Genomic DNA, 23,502 nt, shown 5'->3' with positions numbered 1-23,502 from the left:
GTTGAATTTTATTTACATTTTTTTACTTATTTGAGTAACTTCGGGATAGCTGTTTTGATTAGACCATCTCACATCAAACTACTGCTCATTCATCAATGGACAGTTAACACGTCATTGACTTAAGGATGACTGAATGCAGTACAGTTAGCATGGGTAACCCCATGCAGTCTTAGGCTACGCACCTTTCCCAGTTGGCCCAATGTCAAATGTTTCTCTATAAGCACAGAGGGGTAGTTAGGAATGCCATGTTTTAGGTATAGTCATGACAGCAAGGTCATGGTCATGACAGAGGTGATAAAGAATAATATTTATAATAATCCCCCCACTAGATGGAGTTTGAAATAGCTCACTATTTCTGCCCTTGACACATGCCCTGACCCATCTAAAGAGCATGCTATGCTACTGCACTTAAACCCTTGAGCCCTTAGCCCCTGTAATGCCCTCAAGAGAGATATCTTAACCTACATTTCCTACACTAACTGGCGCGAAGCTGGATATGTTTGTATCCCTCTATTACTCTGTAGTGATAGCAGCCCTAAAATTAATGCGGGGAAATAGCTTGTAGTTTGTTATTGGCCATGTACTCTTATAATCTCCACTGGGCACAGCCAGAAGAGGACTGGCCACCCCTCACCCCTCAGAAGCTGGTTCCCCTCTAGGTATCTTCCTAGGTTCCTGCCTTTCTAGAGAGTTTTTTTCTAGCCACAGTGCTTCTACATCTGCATTGTTTACTCTTTTGGGTTTTAGCCTGGGTTTCTGTATAAGCTCTTTGTGACATAAGCTGATGTAAAAAGGGCTTTATAAATAAATGTGATCGATTAATTGTAATATTATTGTGGCAGATGTGACATCAAACAAACATGATGACAAAACAAAAAAACATATTAAAGTACTGAAAAAGCCTGTTAAAGAGATTTGGATATTCATTCAATGAGATCCAATTTGCGAATATGAGTTGTATATGTGGTACATACTGCCACCTGGTGGTCAGAGTCATGTATAATCTATGGCTCTGTTTACGTTGTTGAATGTTGTTCCTTATACTATAGTTCATTATGTAATCTATGATATTATAGCACCATGCTCTCATTGACCAGATATTATGTCCACTTAATCTATGAATGCCAATGTGATCCTGTCGATCTTGATCTTCAAGGTCATTTCTTATTTTATTGCAGTTTAAAGTACCTGTCATGGTTCAATACATGCTGTTACTTTATTGCCATTAGATTGAAGCAGAGTAAAAATTCTAGCCATAATCTTGATGTAGCTAAAATAATTTGCTTCATTTGATGTGATTCCTTTTTTTTAATAAGATTATAAAATGTATTATTTGCAAGTGATGAATTATATCATAAACATTGATACATTGAAATACACATTTGCTAATATTTTGAATTGAATTACTTTATTTTATTAATTCATTGGCTAATTGAAATATTTACACACTAATCAAACACTAACACAAATGTAGATACTCCTTGCTGGCCTGCCTGCACTAATACCCTCTAAAGATCAGTTGATCATAGCAAATGTATAGGGTCCGGCTACAGTGTATGGCTATATACAAGTACACATCCTTTAGTGCTTTTGGTCCTTCATACCTTATGTTGGACCATGTGATCATGCATTACACTTGAAGTATTCTACAAAATGCACAATATCACTGCTATAACCTATCTATTTCACTTTGACATAATACATTCATTTGTTGTTTTAAAAAAAAGAAGGATTAACATATTGATAGGCTACTACTGACTGATTATTTTAACTTTTGTCAGTATTGTGGATTTCCAAAAACATTGCAATGGAATCAGATTTGTTTTAATTTGATTTGAGAAACCGAGATGACATTCAAGCCTTTTTATGCAGCTAGGCAGTATGTGGTCTGCAGTTTGACAGTATTGTGCTATTTCCAGGCCAATATAAGTAGAATGTTTAAATTGCTCCTGCTACCAAACTTAAGAATTCAATGCCAAACATATTCAAAGCAAAATACCAAGCTAATTCAACAAAACAACTTATATTTAAAAACACCTCTGCCATGTCAGAAAGCATGGAGTTGTTTACAATATGTGCCACATCACTTATCAACAACACCCTAAATACTAGTCTTTCTAGGAAGGAACCCTCTATTGGAGCATAGGAGGGAGTGGATGGAAAAGCAAACAGCAGGGGATGAGTAGGCAATGAGTAGGCGAACAGGTCAAAAGTCTAAACCGCCTCAAGAGAACAAAAGCACAAGCTGGAACCATGTTAACCACGGAACACTGGTCAGTCTTGGACTGATGATGTAAACACACGTCTTCACAGTGGGGCCCATCAGGTTTCTGTGGGGTCGCTGTTTCTGTGACCCTCGTCTCAGGTCGATGATGTAGCTAAGTCCATTTGGCTCCATATCAAGGTCATAAGGTTTCTATGGATTTATTTGGGCCAATACAGTCCACATTCTTACTCTACGTTTCCCGCGCCAAGAGCCAATGGGTGACTGAGACCTTAAATTGACTGTAACCGAATACAATACAACCTCATCCTCAACAATCAGACTCCTCCATAATCTCCATGACCACGGTTCGTTTTCCAGTGAGGATGAGGTTTCTGACCATCTTGTAGTCCAGAGACAGGACGTTCAGACCATTGACAGAGACCACAAACTGGCGCACCTGGAAAACAGACTTTGGTCAAATATTGTACGTACTGAATATAATTTATGAGAGCTGCATATAGCAGAGGAAGACGTTTATTGCGTACCCATCTAACAATATTGATTTGACAAAGCTATCAACCTGGAGGTTCTGGAGCTGCTCTTTACACTACATGTCCCACAATGCCATGGTACTCACCTTCACTCCTACTGCTGCTGCAGGCCCACTGGGGTCCACTGCCTGGATGTGACATGGCCTACTCCCCCTGACCACAAATCCCCAACCCACCGCATCACCCACAATCTGGAGATAGATTGATCAGATTACTTAAAAAGAAAATAGTCAGTAAAATCACAAATATAATGTACTCATGAAAAAGGTTATGGATTTGAATGATATTTGGTTGAGTTTCATGCTTTTGGCATGAATAAGAGATAACACTGTGGTAACGTACTGTAAATGTCCTCTTTATGTATGGGCCTCCTGGTCTCTGCAGCTCCTCTGGACTCACTTGTCTCTTCAGCACTGTCAATGGAACAAACACTTAATCAGCAGGTTCTCAGTGTAATCATGAACAGTGGTGTTTATATTGAATCTGTACAGTAGATAGGACGTGATAGAGCTTTAGATGAAGACCAAAGAGACTCTTACCTGATTTGGGGTTTGACAGCACAGGTGAGGTAGGGGTAAGCGTGGGGCCTCTGTTATAATACCCACTGTTGCCACTACTAAGACTGTTATCATGCGCCCCAGACACCATCTTTCTTTCCTTGGATGGAGTGACTGAGAAGAAAAGAAGAATATATAGAGATATCGCACAGAGAGAACATATACATGTTGTATAATTGCGAGTGATTGACAAAGTGTACTGAGAGGAAAAAGCACTAATAACGAAAGGAAGCCATGTTATTCATTCTGAAATTTCATACACACATTCAGAACTGTTTACTGTGCTGTAGTATCTATAGTAGAACACATCAAATACACACCACACACCCCCCCTCCCCCCGCCTCCCATTTCATATTTGAGTGTTTTGAAAGAACTAAGCGTCTGCTGTTAATCAAATATAGCCACACAATGTGCTGTATCAACACTCCCTGACCTGATTGATATCACAATAACACTTCCTGACAAGCTAATATTTATGTACCAGCCTATCCATGTAGCTATGGATACTGCACTTAGCTACATAACAATCACCAGCATACCATTATGATGGCACATAAAGTAAAGGTAGAATTCACCCCCCGTCAAACTCAATGCGATAATGCTTTCATCTATGTTCTGCATCTCTTCTACATTATAGTTTAATATAATCTATCATTTGTCATCAATAAAATTGTTCTCAATCTCTCCAAAATAACAAATAAATGTGATCATTTAAAAATACTTAGTAGAGCCCAAGTACAAGTGAAAACAGTTCCACATTTACTTGTGGACAAATTCAATATGCCTAAAATCAACACTTTTCACATATTTGCCTCACATAATAAAAGTAGCCCTTACCAGCTGTCCGAGGTCCCATAATACAATTAAATTCACTTCAAAGGTTTGCCAGCCAAAGTGCCAAGTAACTTGGAAAGTTGCTGTCTAATATTTCTGATGCTGCAGTCAGCTATGGTGCTCCGGTGTAAATGTTAAATGTTAACCCCCAGAAAGAGTAAACAGTCTAGGCTTGCTGGGAGGGAGGGAGAGGGAGGGAGGAGTTGAGGGATGCCTTGTTGCCAGGCTATCCCAGGGTAGGAGATAAGAGCTGAGAAAGGCATTGGGATCACTAATGCTCTAATGGAGGTAGGGACAGACACAGTGGAGTTTTCCACTGGTCACTGTGGTCAGGCAAGATGGAGTGGAATGACTGGACATTCTCTGTTACACATACGCACACATAAACACACACATTCTCTGTCATGGTATATGGATGAGAGACGTGGACAGCAGGAAGGTTCAACATTATCAACAACAACAACATCCACAATGACAAATAGACAAACAAACTGCTGATAATGGCCTAGTGATAATGGCATTCTGTGAGATAAATCAAGAACATTCCTAGCTGTTGTCAGCATGAGGTATTTGCTTCTACAAATACAACATTCAACATATTTACCCAATTATATAAAAGGCCTATATAATAGCATTGGTCATTTGAAAACAAAGAAGCTATCAGAAATTTAAGAGCAGTAGCAAATAGAACATAATAGGATCAAACATACTTGTTTCTAGAAACAAAAGTGTCCATGAGTTTGCTGGCTGTCATTGAGGACAATGACCCTGTTCAACCCCTTTTAAAACAATATGATACAGTGATTTTACTGTATAGTTTACTATCACTGTCCTAGATTATGTGAACTATATCCAAGAGAAAGTTTATTGTATAATTCAATGACAAACCAAGATGATCATCAAACCAAGATGATCATTGACCACACACCAACACTGAGTGCACCCTAATCCGTAGTATAACATTAATGACCTCTATCCTGCAATAGCAATGTCTCTTTCCTCTCACATTGCTAAAAGGTAGAGACATACATCAAATCAAATGTCATTTGTCACATGCGCCGAATACAACATGCTTACTTACAAGCCCTTAACCAACAATGCAGTTCAAGAAATAGAGTTAAGAAAATATTTATTAAATTAAAAAAAAAAAGTTTTTTAAATATCAAATCAAAAAGTAACACAATAAAATGACATCAAAATAACGAGGCTATATACCAAGTAAATGTGCGTGGGTACAGGTTAATCTGTAAAGTGACTATACATAGATAATAAACAGTGAGTAACAACAGTGTAAAAACAAAGGGGGGGGGGGGGGGGGGGGGGGGGGGGGTCATTTGAGTAATTGTTCAGCAGTCTTATGGTTTGGGGGTAGAAGCTGTTAAGGAGCCTTTTTGGTCTTAGACTTGGCGCTCCGGTACCGCTTGCCGTGTGGTAGCAGAGAGAACAGTCTATGACTTGGGTGACTGGAGTCTTTGACAATTTTTTGGGCCTTCCTCTGACATTGCCTAGTATATAGGTCCTGGATGTCTGGAAGCTTGGCCACAGTGATGTACTGGGTCGTACGCACTACCCTCTGTAGCGCTTTACGGTCAGATGCCGAGCAGTTGCCATACCAGGTGGTGATGCAACCGGTCAGGATGCTCTTGATCAGGCCTGGGCAACTCCAATCATCGGGGGCCTGATTGGTGTCACACTTTTTCCCCAGCCCCAGCTAACACACCTGATTCCAATAATCAACTAACCATGATCTTCAGTTAAAAATTCTATAAGTTTAAAGCAGGTGTGTTTGCTAGGGATGGGGGAAAAGTATGACACCAATCAAGCCCCCAATGACTGTAATTGCCCAGGCCTGCTCTTGATGGTGCAGTTGTAGAACTTTTTGAGGATCTGGGGACCCATACCAAATATTTTCAGTCTCCCGAAGGGGAAAAGGTGTTGTCGTGCCCTCTTCACAACTGTCTTGGTGTGTTTGGACCATGATAGTTTGTTGGTGATGTGGACACCAAGGAACTTGAAACTCTCAATCAGCTCCACTTCAGCCCCGTCAATGTTAATGGGGCCTATTCGGCCCTCCTTTCCTATAGAACACAATCAGCTCCTTTGTCTTGCTCACATTGAGGGAGAGGTTGTTGTCCTGGCACCCCACTGTTTAGAGATGAGTCATGATCAATAGGCTGATAAAGTCTGATATGGATGACACACTGCCTCTGGTATTTAGAAAACATACAGCTCAATAACTTTATATAGGCCTTATCTTACATACAGATGTACGATCTTCATTTGATCACTATTCTGTTGCCTCAGTAGAAAATGCAAACTTGTAGGCTATTCAAGATTTCAAAAAGCTTCTAAAGTTTGCAATTTCCACTTTAAAATGTCAGACTTGATTTGTCCTAATGAAAAATGCATCAACCCCTACAAAAACCTGTCCATGAATTATAATCCACATAATGATTGACATTTCTTGTTGCTGCAGGATTATTTTCCTTCTGTAACAAACTAGCACAAATTAAGCTCCTACATCTGTAGACTTAGGGCTCAATTCAATAAAACCCACATGTAGCGCAAAGCTCTTTCCCATATGTCTACAAATAAAATAACAGCATATTCCTGGATATTATACTACTAATACTAACAGTTAGGCTCTGTTCAAAGATAGATGCCTCCGGAATTCCAGAAAAGGTAGTGTGTGAGTCACATAAGGCCACTGTTATATAAAGTGCAGTAAGCTGTAAAGTATGTACTATGCTGTATGTGGACTAACGTCCTTCAAGGCATGTCACCGCATGTCAAGATGACCATAAAAGCCTGCACTGAACAGTGACAAAAATATAGACGATAAGCTAAGTTTAGAGAATTGCAAGATGACAGTACAGTCAACATGATAGTATTACCACGACTGTTTATCAGCACATGTAATACATTTGAACCACAAATGTAGTTTAATTTGTCCTTGCTTTGTATCATGTGTAACAGAGTCCACCCTTTCTATTGGCCCACATGATAGCAATAGCAGGCACACAGTGTCATTTCAGTCCTTTTTTTTTTACATTTGCCATTTAAAGTCAGTTGACAGATGGTTGAAGGAATGAGACACTTTCCAAGAGACAATGGTTGGTCAGCTGGATGTAGTGTTGCAGTGCAGGGCTTGAGCAAAAGTGTTAACAATACCAGGGTTGGTGACCACTGTTACGGTGCTTTTTGTATTAGCCCCATGTGGCTCACTTGGTAGAGCATGGTACTTGCAATGCCAGGGTTGTGGGTTTGATTCCCATGGGGGACCAGTAGAAAAATGTATGCACACAAGTAAGTTTCTCTGGATAAGTGTCTGCTAAATTACTAAAATGGACATGTATTATAGATAACATTGCCATCTACTGGCCATAGACAGACTAACAGTGACTACCAAACCACAACCATTTTGTTGATCATGATTATCGAGGACATCTAAATTTGTTTCTAACAATGGACAAGTTAAATAACAAGCAGTCCTGATCCAGCCAGACGTATATTTGTAGTCGTACAGCAACAGTGCTGTAACAAAGAGCATATGACCGACCGTAGGTTACACAGAAGTAGAAATTACGACAGTACCACTATTCACCAGCAGAGACAGTAGGTTTCAGCATGAGGAGTTCAAGAGTCCCAATGCAGATGGTAGTAGATCATACTGTATTTTTCTTTAAATTCAAATCAATGTCAGATTTGACTTGGTAAATTAGTTTCAAAAATACCTATTTTTAATCAAGCTGTCGACGCTACAGCACCAAAGTGCAAATTTGTTTAAAACGGCAATTTGCAGTTCCTACATTTTTTGACTTAAAAATTGATGATACAGTTGAAATCAGAAGTTTACATACACCTTAGCCAAATACATTTAAACTCAGTTTTTCACAATTCCTGACATTTAATCCTAGTAAAAATTCCCTGTCTTAGGTCAATTAGGATCACCACTTTATCTTAAGAATGTGAAATGTCAAAATAATAGTACAGAGAATAATTTATTTAAGCTTTTATTTCTTTCATCACATTCCAGTGGGTCAGAAGTTTACATACACTTAATTAGAATTTGGTAGCATTGCCTTTAAATTGTTTAACTAAATTGTTTTGGGTAGCCTTCCACAAGCTTCCCACAATACGTTGGGTGTCACGCCCTGACCATAGTTTGCTTTGTATGTTTCTATTTTTTATTTGGTCAGGGTGTGATCTGAGTGGGCATTCTATGTTGTATGTCTAGCTTGTCTGTTTCTGTGTTTGGCCTGATATGGTTCTCAATCAGAGGCAGGTGTTAGTCGTTGTCTCTGATTGGGAACCATATTTAGGTAGCCTGTTTTGTCATTGTGGGTGATTGTCTATGTTAGTTGCTTGTGTTAGCACATTTTGGTATACAGCTTCACGGTCGGTTTTTCGTTTATTGGTTTGTGTTCAGTGCTTTCTTTAATTAAAATATCATCATGAACACATACCATGCTGCATTTTGGTCCGCTTCTTAAGACGTTCGTGACATTGGGTGAATTTTGGCCCATTCCTCATGACAGAGCTGGTGTAAATGAGTCAGGTTTGTAGGCCTCCTTGATTGCACACTTTTTCAGATCTGCCCACAAATTTTCTATGGGATTGAGGCCAGGGCTTTGTGATGGCCACTCCAATACTTTGTTGTCTTTAAGCCATTTTGCCACACCTTTGGAAGTATGCTTGGGGTCATTGTCCATTTGATGGCATAGCAGTCAGATGTCTTTTGTCCTTGTTTCCTGTATATATATTTATAACTTTCTTCCCATACCTTTTTATATATATTTTTTTCTTTTCCGTAAACTCATCTTCAAAACACTCTCCTGCAACCCGTCTCACCAATTTATATAAAAAAGAAAAAATATTATTTACCTCATCTGTAATCCTCCACAGAAGCTAGCCAGAAGCTAGTTAGTTTCTTTACTGGCTAATCATTACTATTCCGCTAACCACGGTTTGGTCATCAGCTATCCTTTAGCTTAAATCTATCGCCAGTTTTGTGCGGCGCAGCTCGGACCGGAACTTACCGGACCTATTTTTCTCTCCATGTCCCCGGATTTCAACCGCAAGCTCTGGACATTTATATCTGGATCTCGCAGCTAGCTAGCTGCTATCCGTGTTCCGATTCCGGAGCAAACATCAATTATTCTGGAGCTAGCCAGCTGAAGTGTTCCATCAGTCACTCCTGGGTTACAATCACCTATCCGGACCTGTTTTACTGCCAACGCGGAGCCCCACCGGGCCTTCACAACTGGACTACGGATGTTATTATGCAGCTGGCTCCTCCATCACGACGTTACCTGAACGCACATCTGCGGTCCGCTAATCGTTAGTTGTCTTAGCAGCCGATAGCAGCCGATATCTGAATACACCTATCGGACAATTATTTAATTTTTTTCTTCTTGGGCCTCTTTTTTTTTTTTTTGTGAATTGGATTGATCCCCTCTACCACACGGAACCACACTAATCCTACCGACGGAAACGCATGAGGTGGCAAAAAACAGACCTCCATCCTATGCTAGCTTGCTACCGATGGCCCGGCTAGCTGTCTGAATCACTGTGACCCCAACCAACCTCACTACTCACTGGACCCTTTTGATCACTCGACTAGGCATGTGTAACGGATGTGAAACGGCTAGCTTAGTTAGCGTGGGCGCTAAATAGCGTTTCAATCAGTGACGTCACTTGCTCTGAGACCTTGAAGTAGTAGTTCCCCTTGCTCTGCAAGAGCCGCGGCTTTTGTGGAGCGATGGGTAACGATGCTTCGAGGGTGACTGTTGATGTGTGCAGAAGGTCCCTGGTTCGCGCCCGGGTATGGGCGAGGGGACGGTTTAAATTTGTACTGTTACACATGCCTCTCCTTAATGTCAATATGCCTTGTCCATTGCTGTTCTGGTTAGTGTTTATTGGCTTATTTCACTGTAGAGCCTCTAGTCCTGCCCACTATACCTTATCCAACCTATTAGTTCCACCACCCACACATGCGATGACATCTCCTGGTTTCAATGATGTTTCTAGAGATAATATCTCATCACTCAATACCTAGGTTTACCTCCACTGTATTCACAACCTACCATACCTTTGTCTGTACATTATACCTTGAAGCTATTTTATTGCCCCCAGAAACCTCCTTTTACGCTCTGTTCCAGACGTTCTAGACGACCAATTCTCATTGCTTTTAGCCGTACTCTTATCCTACTCCTCCTCTTTTCCTCTGATGTAGAGGTGAATCCAGGTCCTGCAGTGCCTAGCTCCACTCCTATTCCCCAGGACTTCTGTAACTGTAATAGCCTTGGTTTCATGCATGTTAACATTAGAAGCCTCTTCCCTAAGTTTGTTTTATTCACTGCTTTAGCACACTCTGCCAACCCGGATGTTCTAGCTGTTTCTGAATCCTGGCTTAGGAAGACCACAAAATTCTGACATTTTCATCCCTAATTACAACATTTTCAGACAATATAGAACTGCCAAAGGGGGCGGTGTTAGCCTGAAGAGTTCTGTCCTACTATCCAGGTCTGTACCCAAACAATTTGAACTTCTACTTTTAAAAATCCACCTCTCTAAAAACAAGTCTCTCACTGTTGCCGTCTGCTATAGACCACCCTCTGCCCCCAGCTGTGCTCTGGACACCATATGTGAACTGATTGCCCCCATCTATCTTCAGAGCTCGTGCTGCTAGGCGACCTAAACTGGAACATGCTTAACACCCCAGCAAACCTACAATCTAAGCTTGATGCCCTCAATCTCACACAAATGATCAATGAACCTACCAGGTACCTCCCCAAAGCCATAAACACGGGCACCCTCATAGATATCATCCTAACCAACTTGCCCTCTAAATACACCTCTGTCTTCAACCAAGATCTCAGCGATCACTGCCTCATTGCCTGCATCCGTAATGGGTCAGCGGTCAAACGACCTCCACTCATCACTGTCAAACGCTCCCTGAAACACTTCAGCGAGCAGGCCTTTCTAATCGACCTGGCCGGGGTATCCTGGAAAGATATTGATCTCATCCCGTCAGTAGAGGATGCCTGGTTATTTTTTTAAATGCCTTCCTAACCATCTTAAATAAGCATGTCCCATTCAAGAAATTTAGAACCAGGAACAGATATAGCCCTTGGTTCTCCCCAGACCTGACTGCCCTTAACCAACACAAAAACATCCTATGGCATTCTGCATTAGCATCGAACAGCCCCCGTGATATGCAGCATTTCAGGGAAGCTAGAAACCATTATACACAGGCAGTTAGAAAAGCCAAGGCTAGCTTTTCAAGCAGAAATTTGCTTCCTGCAACACTAACTAACTGTAAAGTGTCCCAGAACTTGGAGAATAAGAACTTCTCCTCCCTGCTGCCCACTGCACTGAAGATAGGAAACACTGTCACCACTGATAAATCCGCTATAATTGAGAATTTCAATAAGCAGTTTTCTACGGCTGGCCATGCTTTCCACCTGGCTATCCCTACCCCGGTCAACAGCACTGCACCCTGAAAGAGCGGCAAAATCTGGACCCCTACAAATCACCCGGGCTAGACAATCTGGACCCTTTATTTCTAAAATGATCTGCCAAAATTGTTGCCCCCCCTATTACTAGCCTGTTCAACCTCTCTTTCGTGTCGTCTGAGATTCCCAAAGATTGGAAAGCAGCTGCGGTCATCCCCCTCTTCAAAGGAGGGGAAACTCTTGACCCAAACTGCTACAGACCTATATCTATCCTACCCTGCCTTTCTAAGGTCTTCGAAAGCCAAGTCAACAAACAGATTACAGGCCATTTCGAATCTCACCATACCCTCTCTGCTATGCAATCTGGTTTCAGAGCTGGTCATGGGTGCACCTCAGCCACACTCAAGGTCCTAAACGATATCTTAACCGCCATCGATAAGAAACATTACTGTGCAGCTGTATTCATTGATCTGGCCAAGGCTTTCGACTCGGTCAATCACCACATCCTCATCGGCAGACTGGACAGCCTTGGTTTCTCAAATGATTGCCTCGCCTGGTTCACCAACTACTTCTCTGATAGATTTCAGTGTGTCAAATCGGAGGGTCTGCTGTCCGGACCTCTGGCAGTCTATGTGGGTGCCACAGGGTTCAATTCTTGGACCGACTATTCTCTGTATACATCAATGATGTCGCTCTTGCTGCTGGTGAGTCTGATGCACCTCTACGCAGACGACACCATTCTGTATACTTCTGGCCCTTCTTTGGACACTGTTAACAACCCTCCAGGCAAGCTTCAATGCCATACGACTCTCCTTCTGTGGCCTCCAATTGCTCTTAAATACAAGTAAAACTAAATGCATGCTCTTCAACCGATCGCTGCCTGCACCTGCCCGCCTGTCCAACATCACTACTCTAGACGGCTCTGACTTAGAATACGTGGACAACTACAAATACCTAGGTGTCTGGTTAGACTGTAAACTCTCCTTCCAGACCCACATCAAACATCTCCAATCCAAAGTTACATCTAGAATTGGCTTCCTATTTCGCAACAAAGCCTCCTTCACTTATGCTGCCAAACATACCCTTGTAAAACCGACTATCCTACCGATCCTTGACTTCGGCGATATCATTTACAAAATAGTCTCCAACACTCTACTCAACAAATTGGATGCAGTCTATCACAGTGCCATCCATTTTGTCACCAAAGCCCCATATACTACCCACCATTGCGACCTGTACGCTCTCGTTGGCTGGCCCTAGCTTCATACTCGTCGCCAAACCCACTGGCTCCATGTCATGCGAACGTGTTTCCACTGCTCCAGATGGCAGCGAGTTTTACACCACTCCAGCCGGCTCTTGGCATTGCCTATGGTGATCTTAGGTTTGTGTGGGGCTGCTCGGCCATGGAAACCCATTTCATTAAGCTCCCGACAAACAGTTATTGTGCTGACATTGCTTCCAGAAGCAGTTTGGAACTCGGTAGTGAGTGTTGCAACCGAGGACAGACCATTTTTATGTGCTACACGCTCTTGGTGGTCCCATTCTGTGAGCTTGTGTGGACTATCACCTTATGGCTGAGCCATTGTTGCTCCTAGACGTTTCCACTTCAAAATAATAGCATTTACAGTTGACCGGTGCTGCTCGAGCAGGACACAATATTGACGAACAGACTTGTTGGAAAAGTGGCATCCTATTACGGTGCCACATTGAAAGTTACTGAGCGAGTCAGTAAGGCCATTCTACTGCCAATGTTTGTCTATGGAGATTGCATGGCTGTGTGCTCAATTTTATTCACTTATCATCAACGGGTTTGGCTAAAATAGCCGAATACACTCATTTGAGAAAGTGTCCACCTACACTATACTGTCTATACAAAAGTATGTATCAGATTGTGTTTGCTTGCTGACTAACATTAAATGTTAACATATTGATGCGAACTCGTCATCAGCTATTTAAATGAACAGTTAAACCTAGAGAGGTTTCAAACTCTTTGGCTTAACAAACTAATTGGGAATTCAGGAATGTGTAAATTATAAAGCCATGAACCATTTTTAAATACTGAATAGGAACCTAGAGGAGGACAGAAAATAGGGTGTGCTGTTTCCTTAAATACAGATACTGTATTGCAAAACAGTGTTTTTATCCAGATACTGTATTTAAGGAAAGGGTGAATACCTAGTCAGTTGTACAACTGAAATGTGTTATCTGCATTTAACCCAACCCCTTTGAATTAGAGAGGTGCGGGGGGCTGCCTTTATCGACATCCACGTCTTCGGCGCCCAGGGAACAGGTTAACTGCCTTGCTCCAGGGCAGAACAACAGATTTTTACCTTGTCAGCTCAGGAACTCAATCCAGCAAACTTTCAGTTATTGGCCCAATGCTCTAACGACTAGGCTACCATATTTAGTGACAAGACATGATATTTATTCAGTATAGATTCATATTTTTCCATATGGGAAAAACATCAGTTTAGATTAATCTATACTGAATAAATATCATGTCTCATCACTAAATATGGTAGCCTAGTGGTTAGAGTGAATATATGTGTGTTTTATTCCATTTAAATAGAGGAATGTTCCTCCCCTTCCTCCAATGACATTCAAGTTCCTAAAAACTGATACAGTATAACATATTTTTTAATCCCACAAATGGTTAAGATTAGAATTGGCAGTAGGGTTATGTGATTTTAGATATGTGGTTAAGGGACCCTCTTCTACTATGTACCTTGAGCATCACAAAGCACAAAAGTGCAAACATATCCCATGGCATCATGAATGTGGTAGTTTTGAAGGGCATTAGAGGACAAACCTTACGTACAGTAGTTCTTGTGCTTTTACCCATTACCAATCCATAGAAAGGTCATTTGGGGGAAGCATGTTTGGCATACCTTTGAAGTCTGTATCCAAAATGACTACTGAGAAATAATTAATTCAATTGGGGAAATTAGTAACATTTTGGCCTTCGTTGTAGTGTCTAAAGGAAGGACTGGGTAAGGCCAAAATGTAACAAATTTCCCAAATTCAATAATTATTTGGGAAACAGATTTCAAAGGTACACCAAACATCCTTCCCCAAAATGACCTTTCTATGGATTTCATTTCTTGAATATCCAAAACAAAGTAAAAATCTTTGGGCCAATCTCATATGGAATCACCTGATGAACAATACTAATTCCATGCTGAAACATGTCTTTTGAAGCTGCTTATTGTGCAGAGCATAGAGACAGCCTCAAACCTGTCAGCCTTTCAAGGAGCAAACTGCCAACGCTCACAATTCTCAAACTTGTGAACTATGGCTTGGCTTTCAAAATACAATACATGAATAATACCCCTCAACTGGCCTCTCAGCATGCAGTACAAGAAGTTCAAATATGTTTTTTTTAGTTACATTACATCGTTTGAACTACAGTTGAAGTTGGAAGTTTACATACACCTTAGCCAAATACATTTAAAATCAAATAAAATTTATTTATATAGCCCTTCGTACATCAGCTGATATCTCAAAGTGCTGTACAGAAACCCAGCCTAAAACCCCAAACAGCAAGCAATGCAGGTGTAGAAGCACGGTGGCTAGGAAAAACTCCCTAGAAAGGCCAAAACCTAGGAAGAAACCTAGAGAGGAACCAGGCTATCTGGGGTGGCCAGTCCTCTTCTGGCTGTGCCAGGTGGAGATTATAACAGAACATGGCCAAGATGTTCAAATGTTCAAAAATGACCAGCATGGTCGAATAATAATAAGGCAGAACAGTTGAAACTGGAGCAGCAGCACGGCCAGGTGGACTGGGGACAGCAAGAAGTCATCATGTCAGGTAGTCCTGAGGCATGGTCCTAGGGCTCAGGTCCTCCGAGAGAGAGAAAGAAAGAGAGAAGGAGAGAATTAGAGAACGCACACTTAGATTCACACAGGACACCGAATAGGACAGGAGAAGTACTCCAGATATAACAAACTGACCCAAGCCCCCCGACACATAAACTACTGCAGCATAAATACTGGAGGCTGAGACAGGAGGGGTCAGGAGACACTGTGGCCCCATCCGAGGACACCCCCGGACAGGGCCAAACAGGAAGGATATAACCCCACCCACTTTGCCAAAGCACAGCCCCCACACCACTAGAGGGATATCTTCAACCACCAACCTACCATCCTGAGACAAGGCTGAGTATAGCCCACAAAGATCTCCGCCACGGCACAACCCAAGGGGGGCGCCAACCCAGACAGGATGACCACATCAGTGAATCAACCCACTCAGGTGACGCACCCCTTCCAGGGACGGCATGAGAGAGCCCCAGTAAGCCAGTGACTCAGCCCCTGTAGTAGGGTAGAGGCAGAGAATCCCAGTGGAAAGAGGGGAACCGGCCAGGCAGAGACAGCAAGGGCGGTTCGTTGCTCCAGAGCCTTTCCGTTCACCTTCCCACTCCTGGGCCAGACTACACTCAATCATATGACCCACTGAAGAGATGAGTCTTCAGTAAAGACTTAAAGGTTGAGACCGAGTTTGCGTCTCTGACATGGGTAGGCAGACCGTTCCATAAAAATGGAGCTCTATAGGAGAAAGCCCTGCCTCCAGCTGTTTGCTTAGAAATTCTAGGGACAATTAGGAGGCCTGCGTCTTGTGACCGTAGCGTACGTGTAGGTATGTACGGCAGGACCAAATTAGAGAGATAGGTAGGAGCAAGCCCATGTAATGCTTTGTAGGTTAGCAGTAAAACCTTGAAATCATCCCTTGCTTTGACAGGAAGCCAGTGTAGGGAGGCTAGCACTGGAGTAATATGATCACATTTTTTGGTTCTAGTCAGGATTCTAGCAGCCGTATTTAGCACTAACTGAAGTTTATTTAGTGCTTTATCCGGGTAGCCGGAAAGTAGAGCATTGCAGCAGTCTAACCTAGAAGTGACAAAAGCATGGATACATTTTTCTGCATCATTTTTGGACAGAAATTTTCTGATTTTTGCAATGTTACGTAGATGGAAAAAAGCTGTCCTTGAAATGGTCTTGATATGTTCTTCAAAAGAGAGATCAGGGTCCAGAGTAACGCCGAGGTCCTTCACAGTTTTATTTGAGACGACTGTACAACCATTAAGACTAATTGTCAGATCCAACAGAATATCTCTTTGTTTCTTGGGACCTAGAACAAGCATCTCTGTTTTGTCCGAATTTAAAAGTAGAAAGTTTGCAGCCTTATGTCTGAAACACAGGCTTCCAGGAAGGGCAATTTTGGGGCTTCACCATGTTTCATCGAACTGTACAGCTGTGTGTCATCTGCATAGCAGTGAAAGTTAACATTATGTTTCCGAATGACATCACCAAGAGGTAAAATATATAGTGAAAACAATAGTGGTCCCAAATCGTAACCTTGAGGAACACCAAAATGTACAGTTGATTTGTCAGAGGACAAACCATCCACAGAGACAAACTGATATGATACTGATGAGACTGATACTTATATTTTTCTTTCATCAGACCAGAGGACATTTCTCCAAAAAATATGATCTTTGTCCCCATGTGCAGTTGCAAACCGTAGTCTGGCTTTTTTATGGCAGTTTTGGAGCAGTGGCTTCTTCCTTGCCTTTCAGGTTCTGTCGATATGGGACTTGTTTTACTGTGGATATAGATACTTTTGTACCTGTTTCCTCCAGCATCTTCACAAGGTCCTTTGCTGTTGTTCTGAGATTGATTTGCATTTTTTGCACCAGAGTACGTTCATCTCTAGGAGACAGAACGCACTTCCTTCCTGAGCGGTATGAAGACTGCGTGGTCCCATGGTCTTCATACTTGCGTACTATTGTTTGTACAGATGAGCGTGGTACATTCAGACGTTTGGAAATTGTTCCCAAGGATGAACCAGAATGGTGGAGGTCTACAATTTTTTTCTAAGGTTTTGGCTGATTTCTTTTGATTTTCCCATGATGTCAAGCAAAGAGGCACTGATTTTGAAGGTAGGCCTTGAAATACATCCACAGATACACCTGCAATTGACTCAAATGATGTCAATTAGCCTATCAAAAGCTTCTAAAACCATGACATAATTTTCAGGAATTCTCCAAGCTGTTTAAAGGCACAATTAACTTAGTGTATGTAAACTTCTGACCCACTGGAATTGTGATACAGTGAATTATAAGTGAAATAATTTATCTGTAAACAATTGTTGGAAAAATTACTTGTGTCATGCACAAAGTAGATGTCCTAACTGACTTGCCAAAACTATAGTTTGTTAACAAGAAATTTGCGGAGTGGTTGAAAAACGAGTTTTAATGACTCCAACCTAAGTGTATGTAAACTTCTGACTTCAACTGTAGGTCAATGGTCTTACATTAGTGGGCTGTGTGGTCAAAATTCTACACAACTCGCCACTACACACTGAGCAATAAACAACATGAATAAGGTAAAACAGTCAAATATTACATCTGTCCATAGGCTATGTGATATTAGTATTATGAGGAACAACTCTACTGGCGCTCTGGTTTTTGTGTCACTGTTTCTTTGGACGAATCACAATTTTGTATGAGTGTACCTACACCTGGCTGGCATCTTTTGGATTTTGGAAAAAGGAGAGGTTCATTTGGCTCTTAGACTTGGCCGAGGCTTTAAGAAGGGAGGGGATGTTGATTTGTCTGCTACCGACTTGTCCACCGTGGTTCTGCCACTTGTACTAGGCGAAACATCTCAGCCTTTCCCCGCAGGCCCAAATCTAGAAGCTGGCGGGAAGCTAGCAGTCAAGCAAGATTTGGTTCTTTTATATGATTAGTCTCCTGTAAAATTTACATGGAATATATATTCCAAGAAAAGGGTAACATACACAAATATACAATGCTGTCTTTAAAGGGACAGTCCACTTCGAAATCATAACGTTTGCAGACCTCAAAAGTAGTCTCATTATGATTCCAATGTTTGCGTAGATCCAGCTACATTCCCCCCAAAAAATAGATGGATAAGCACCAAATAAAATCATATATTTTCCATTCACTTTAACTGAGGCATTTGGACTTAGCTGAACTGTCTGGTTGACCTTTGCTGGGATTAGCTGACAGACACCATCATTGTCAGAAAGAAACCCAATGGCATCAATAAGGTACACTGGCTAATAAAGATCAGAGAAATGCCTCATAGACTGACAAGGAATCTTTACGTTGTTACAGGTGAACACTGTGTGTGTGTGTGGTAGGGCAAATATTTACAAACTTTGTCCAAAGTGCAGTGGTGTGCTCTTGCACATTGTTTGAGAGCAATGTCAGCACAAGCTTATTTGAGTATACTCTTGACCTGACTTCCTATAACCATATTACTTTCAATTTTATTCCTGGGCAATTCTTAATATGTTCAATTAATCTAGAGTAGCAACAATGTTTCCTTTTAGGTCTGTCATAGTGGGTGACACTTTTGACTGTACAAAGACTGAAGCACGGTGGGTCTTGAGCAATACTGCATGTTGAGCAGTGATAAACTCACAAATTCATAATATTCTTCTTTGTCTAATGTATTTTCTTTAACCATTTCAACTTGTGGTGTGTATCTGGAGTTAGACAAAATAAACTCCAGGGCTCTTACATGCAGGATTCTCTGGTCAAAAATTGCAAGATAGCGTTGTTAGAAACCATATCCAATAAGTGTCCTTATAGTAAAGTTAACCAACCAGAGCCTGAGGGGGAACGAGACTGTGTCCAATCCAAGACAGTCTGTCATTTTAGTCCGTGTCGGAAGTTGAATGAAGCCCTTTTTCAGAGAGAGAGAGAGAAAGAGAGAGAGAGAAAGAAAGAAAATTTTTAATTAATCTGGTTCCCAGGTGACATGGAAGTTGAAACCCTATCCAATCCAACTTCCTGTAGGATCAGAGAGGTAAGCATAGCTCCATGTAGCAGAGGTTCACGGTCCAATCAAATTGTTCCATGGCCATGCCAGATAATGCTCCAGAGGCCTAATAGCTTAATTAGACAGGACAAGCTTTAAGTCTTAATGCTGTGTCATTCAACAGCTACCCATGACTCCCTAAGCCTCCAACGGCTGAATAAAAAAACATTGATTCATAAATATTTCAGAACATCAGTGTACATTTTAGGGAGTGGATGCCCTCAAGCAAAGGTTGTCCTGATTAGTTTCAAAACAGTAAAGCAGTGACAGAGAGGCTCCTGTAAAGAGCTTGACTGCCATAAAAATACAGATTTCAGAGTATTGGTAACATTGCCGTCTTTATAATTCTGTGAATCAGAGCCCCTGCGAAATGAATGGAATATAACATTGTGTACTGTACTGTATATCAGCATGCACTGAAAGATGCCCCTGTGGGCGGGTTGAACCCTCTATACTTCTGGGACAGCCTTGAGAGGAGCATTGAGTAACTGTTCCCTTTGCATTGTGACATCCCCCTTTGACTCAGTAAACAGAACAGAATGATCGGTAAACTATACAGAATGGGGAGTATTTGTTGTAGTAAATGAAATCAGGGCCTCATACCTAAAAAGGTATGTGTTACCCTGTCAACATCACACAGGCAATTACAAAGGGCAAGTGAAGTTCTTTTCCATGCATTTTCAAAACATATTTCAATAAGGTGTCAATTTCAAGTCAAATCCCTAGCATCACAAGTAGAGGTCGACAAGGGGACACATGCCATATCTGACATATAGTAGAGGCCTAGCTGTTATCTGAATCACTCTGTGCGATCACCTCCCATGCAAGGGTGTAGATATTTTGAGGGTTATATGGAGAGGTATTTTGAAAACACAGTATAAGTGGAAGGATAAGTGAAAGGCCCCCCATCATGAAAACAGCTTACTTCCTGCATTTCAACACATTTTGCCATGGGGCAGTTTAATAATGCTATTCTACACATTGTGTCATGAATCTGAGAGACAATTTTGCAGTTTTAAAGCAAATTCTGGGGCAGGGATTAAAATCTTCTGTTTTATAGCTCATCTCATGCTATTCTTCCCATGTTGCCAAGAGGATGAGGGGAAATGTTGCAGTTTTAAAGTAACTGTCCAGTGAAAATCTCACTTTTAGAAGTTAATATTCTATAACTCATACCCAAGTAATGTTGTTGACTCATCCTATACTCATATTTGTGGCCACAGCATAAATAGGAGAAAAAAACTCTTTAAAAAACCCACCTCAAACTTGTATCTCAAACATGCTGTTAAAAAATACTTGCTATTTCCTTATAGAGGAGGATGATCTGGCCAATCACCGTTCTACTCGCAGGAATATTTTGTATGACCGGTATACGCTCACACCATTCTGTTGTTGGGATACGCCCACACCATTCCAACACAGAAAAGCTGCTGTAATTAATTATAGGTCATATTTCATAGAAATCTGCAAACACTGGACAGTTACTTTAAAGGTTGACAAAAACGCAAAAATAACCGCTTTAAACTGTATAACTGATCAATGCACCACCATACCAGGTAATTTAATGCTTAAAAATCTAAATAAATGAATGAATAAGATATTTGGCAACAGAAGTGCCATTTCTTACCAATCTCTACAGCTTCCGTCCAAAAACAAATCCTGTGAAATGACATCAAGACATACTGGAGGAGTTACTGGCTAGCTACAAGTTGCTAGCTTAGTTAACAAACTAGCTACGTTGGAGCCCAAAGTAAACTGTTAAAGCAAATTTCCCGCAATTCTATAAATGTTGACATTGCTAATGACATGTCCCTATACTATCTGGGTTGTTCTGACCTCCAAGGGGCTCCCAACCCCCCCCCCCCCCCCCCCCCCCCCCCCCCCCCTAAATAATGTAGGATATATCATTGGGGGGAGGGGGGGGGGCAGTCGACCTTTTCAGAATATTGGGGGGGGGAGCACCTTGGAGGTCAGAACAACCCAGATAGTATAGGGACATGTCATTGTCAACATGTATGGCAATTTCATCTATGCTCCCAAGGCCTTTTCCAAGCAAGTTCTTGGGGTGGTGTTTTCTCAAATTTGGCAGCTACATGATTTTACAGCTGTCATTTCAACATAAACTGTAGTAGAGAAAGTTGTTTTTATAAAAACCCACCCCCTTCTCTCTCTGAGCGCCTCTCTCTACCCTCTCCCTCTGTCATTGCGCGAGTCGAGTGAACCCACAGTTTAGTGCTGACTATGGTTTACAGAACATCTGCCAGCAGCACCCTTGTACCACAGTGCAGCTGTCACCATTTCTTAATCCGCTGTGGTTTGCAGCAAAAAGCAAATTGAGCAAGACAACTCAACAGCGCTGAACCCCTGTGCCCTGGTCATCGATTCAGAACGGTCAGGGGTGGACTTTGCCCACAATTTTTGGACTCTTTTGGGGAATGCTAAAGAGGAGGATACGCTATTTGGAACATGTTACTGGGAAAATTGGTACGGTAAAGTTGTTGCATAATTGTTGTATTCTGAAATGTAGTCTTGAAATTCTTGGATTTCTTTTGGACAACCTGACAAAATGCAAAATGCGTCCTTGCAACATATTGATAGGTGTAGGGAAGAAATTGTACTTTGAATCTTATTGACAGGCGTCCAGATCTTGCAAGATGGCTATTAGTAAACGTATGTAATTATTCATCCTATTCATTAATATATTGTCTTCAACGAAAATAAACAATTAATTAATAGCCTAATTGTCGGTAGGCTACGCCTAATTGTCGATAGGCTACAGTCTGTAAATAGTGGCACACGCACTTGTTTACCCGGGCAAGTAAACAAGCTAATTGGCTAATGATTAATATTTTGAACAGTCATGTACTGTAAGGCTCCATTCTGTTCTGTGACGAATTGTTCTTCATTCCTTTTAAATGGTGCCAGCTATTATTTGAACGTTTCAACGTTTCAACGGAATAGGCAGGCCTGTGTCAGATGTATCAGTTTAACTGCAACAGTTCGGATGAACTTGAAACAATATTATCGCAAATGAGTGACAGGAATCGTCAGTTCAGATTGATTAACCTATAATTAATCACATTCATTTAAGTCTTCTCTTAATTTACTTAAATATCAGCATCTTATTTATTTATCCCCACCAGAAAATGTCACAGATAAAAATATTTGTTTCAATAGCCCAGTAAAAAATAAATAATAATCTAAATAAATACACCTGGTGGTCTACACGGGGATCAAAGTGCCTCGTTCAAAATACAAGAACATGGGGGTAGTTTTTAAAAAGCAACATTTGTGTAGGAAATATTTTGCCATGATAATTAAGTTTTTATACGTAAATTCAGATTTTCTGTTCTCCATTAGGAAAACAAACCTCTCTTCAAACTGCGTCAATCCGTGGGCTGTTTATGGAATAACAAAAGACAACCACTTGTTGTGATGAATTTAAAGGAGTATTTCAAGCTAAAAAAATATTATGTTCCTCTCTTCAATGATTGTTGAATCACATTTCAAGCTGAACACATACAGTACATACTCTAGTAACAAAATATTTGTCAAAATGATGGTGCTATGGTTAGACAAGAATCAAATATAGGCTGTAGGTCAAATAGTTATTAGCCTATTTGAGGTGCACTTGATTTTGCTGTAAATGTGCACTTTTGGGACTATTCCATTGGTTACATTTTACAGTGTAAGATAAATCATGCTCAGCTTGAGTATTTGAATGTAGTTGACATCGACCAGTATACAAATATCTAAGTTGTCACAGTACCTACCTATAACTGGTACTTTCGCACTAGTAGAACATTATTTTTGGAACTGTTTGAATTCATCAGGTGGAATACCTCATGGTCTAGGCTTGACTCCTTGATTCTGATGTTGAATGAACAGCTTTAGGATGACATCTATCTCTTCTTCTCAGTTAGTTGTTCTCTTCGCACTCCTTACCGGATCCGGTGTTAGTGTGGCATATGTCTTTCAAGCAAGTCGACCTGGAGAAGATGCAGGATCTCCGCCACAAACCAAAAGTGAGAAATTCATCTCTGTGTTGACA

The 23,502-nt window shown here is 41.2% G+C and overlaps 2 protein-coding genes across 8 annotated transcripts in view; one reads left to right on the top strand and one right to left on the bottom strand.

Moving 5' to 3' along the window:
* Positions 1-1,142: 1,142 nt before the first annotated feature.
* Positions 1,143-23,426, bottom strand: LOC110488322 (DEP domain-containing mTOR-interacting protein). 5 transcript variants are annotated; one of them, XM_021560521.2, is made up of 6 exons: positions 23,294-23,425; positions 19,237-19,316; positions 3,297-3,428; positions 3,100-3,170; positions 2,844-2,948; positions 1,143-2,663 (listed from the first exon to the last, which is right to left on the bottom strand). In XM_021560521.2, the coding sequence occupies exons 3-6, from the start codon at positions 3,403-3,405 to the stop codon at positions 2,535-2,537; spliced, it is 414 nt and encodes a 137-aa protein (XP_021416196.1). In that variant the 5' UTR covers positions 3,406-3,428; positions 19,237-19,316; positions 23,294-23,425; the 3' UTR covers positions 1,143-2,534. The 5 variants fall into 5 exon arrangements, with proteins under 5 accessions (XP_021416196.1, XP_021416197.1, XP_021416199.1 ...); XM_021560522.2 differs by having other exon boundaries at positions 23,225-23,354; XM_021560524.2 differs by lacking the exon at positions 23,294-23,425 and adding an exon at positions 21,079-21,213.
* LOC110488321 (ectonucleotide pyrophosphatase/phosphodiesterase family member 2) overlaps positions 21,634-23,502 on the top strand; it is a 33,611-nt gene continuing 31,742 nt past the window's right edge. For 2 of the 3 annotated variants that reach the window (XM_036970678.1, XM_036970676.1), the window contains exon 1: positions 23,306-23,476. In XM_036970678.1, coding sequence (XP_036826573.1) covers positions 23,332-23,476 — 145 coding nt within the window. In that variant the 5' untranslated portion in view covers positions 23,306-23,331. Of the gene's footprint in view, positions 21,936-23,305; positions 23,477-23,502 lie in introns of those variants that run through there. The other variant, XM_036970677.1, reaches the window with a different exon arrangement.

Source organism: Oncorhynchus mykiss, chromosome 32 (assembly GCF_013265735.2).
Source record: "Oncorhynchus mykiss isolate Arlee chromosome 32, USDA_OmykA_1.1, whole genome shotgun sequence".
NCBI classification, from domain to species: domain Eukaryota; kingdom Metazoa; phylum Chordata; class Actinopteri; order Salmoniformes; family Salmonidae; genus Oncorhynchus; species Oncorhynchus mykiss.
The sequence above is the reverse complement of the archived record's forward strand: the minus strand, read 5'-3'. Positions and strand labels throughout refer to the sequence as shown.

Excerpts from the sequence above, each read along its gene's own strand:
- LOC110488322 (XM_021560520.2), bottom strand. Across the intron at positions 3,171-3,296 it reads GCTGTCAAACCCCAAATCAG|TGCTGAAGAGACAAGTGAGT; the intron begins GTAAGAGTCTCT and ends TTCCATTGACAG. Across the intron at positions 2,949-3,099 it reads ACATAAAGAGGACATTTACA|ATTGTGGGTGATGCGGTGGG; the intron begins GTACGTTACCAC and ends ATCTATCTCCAG.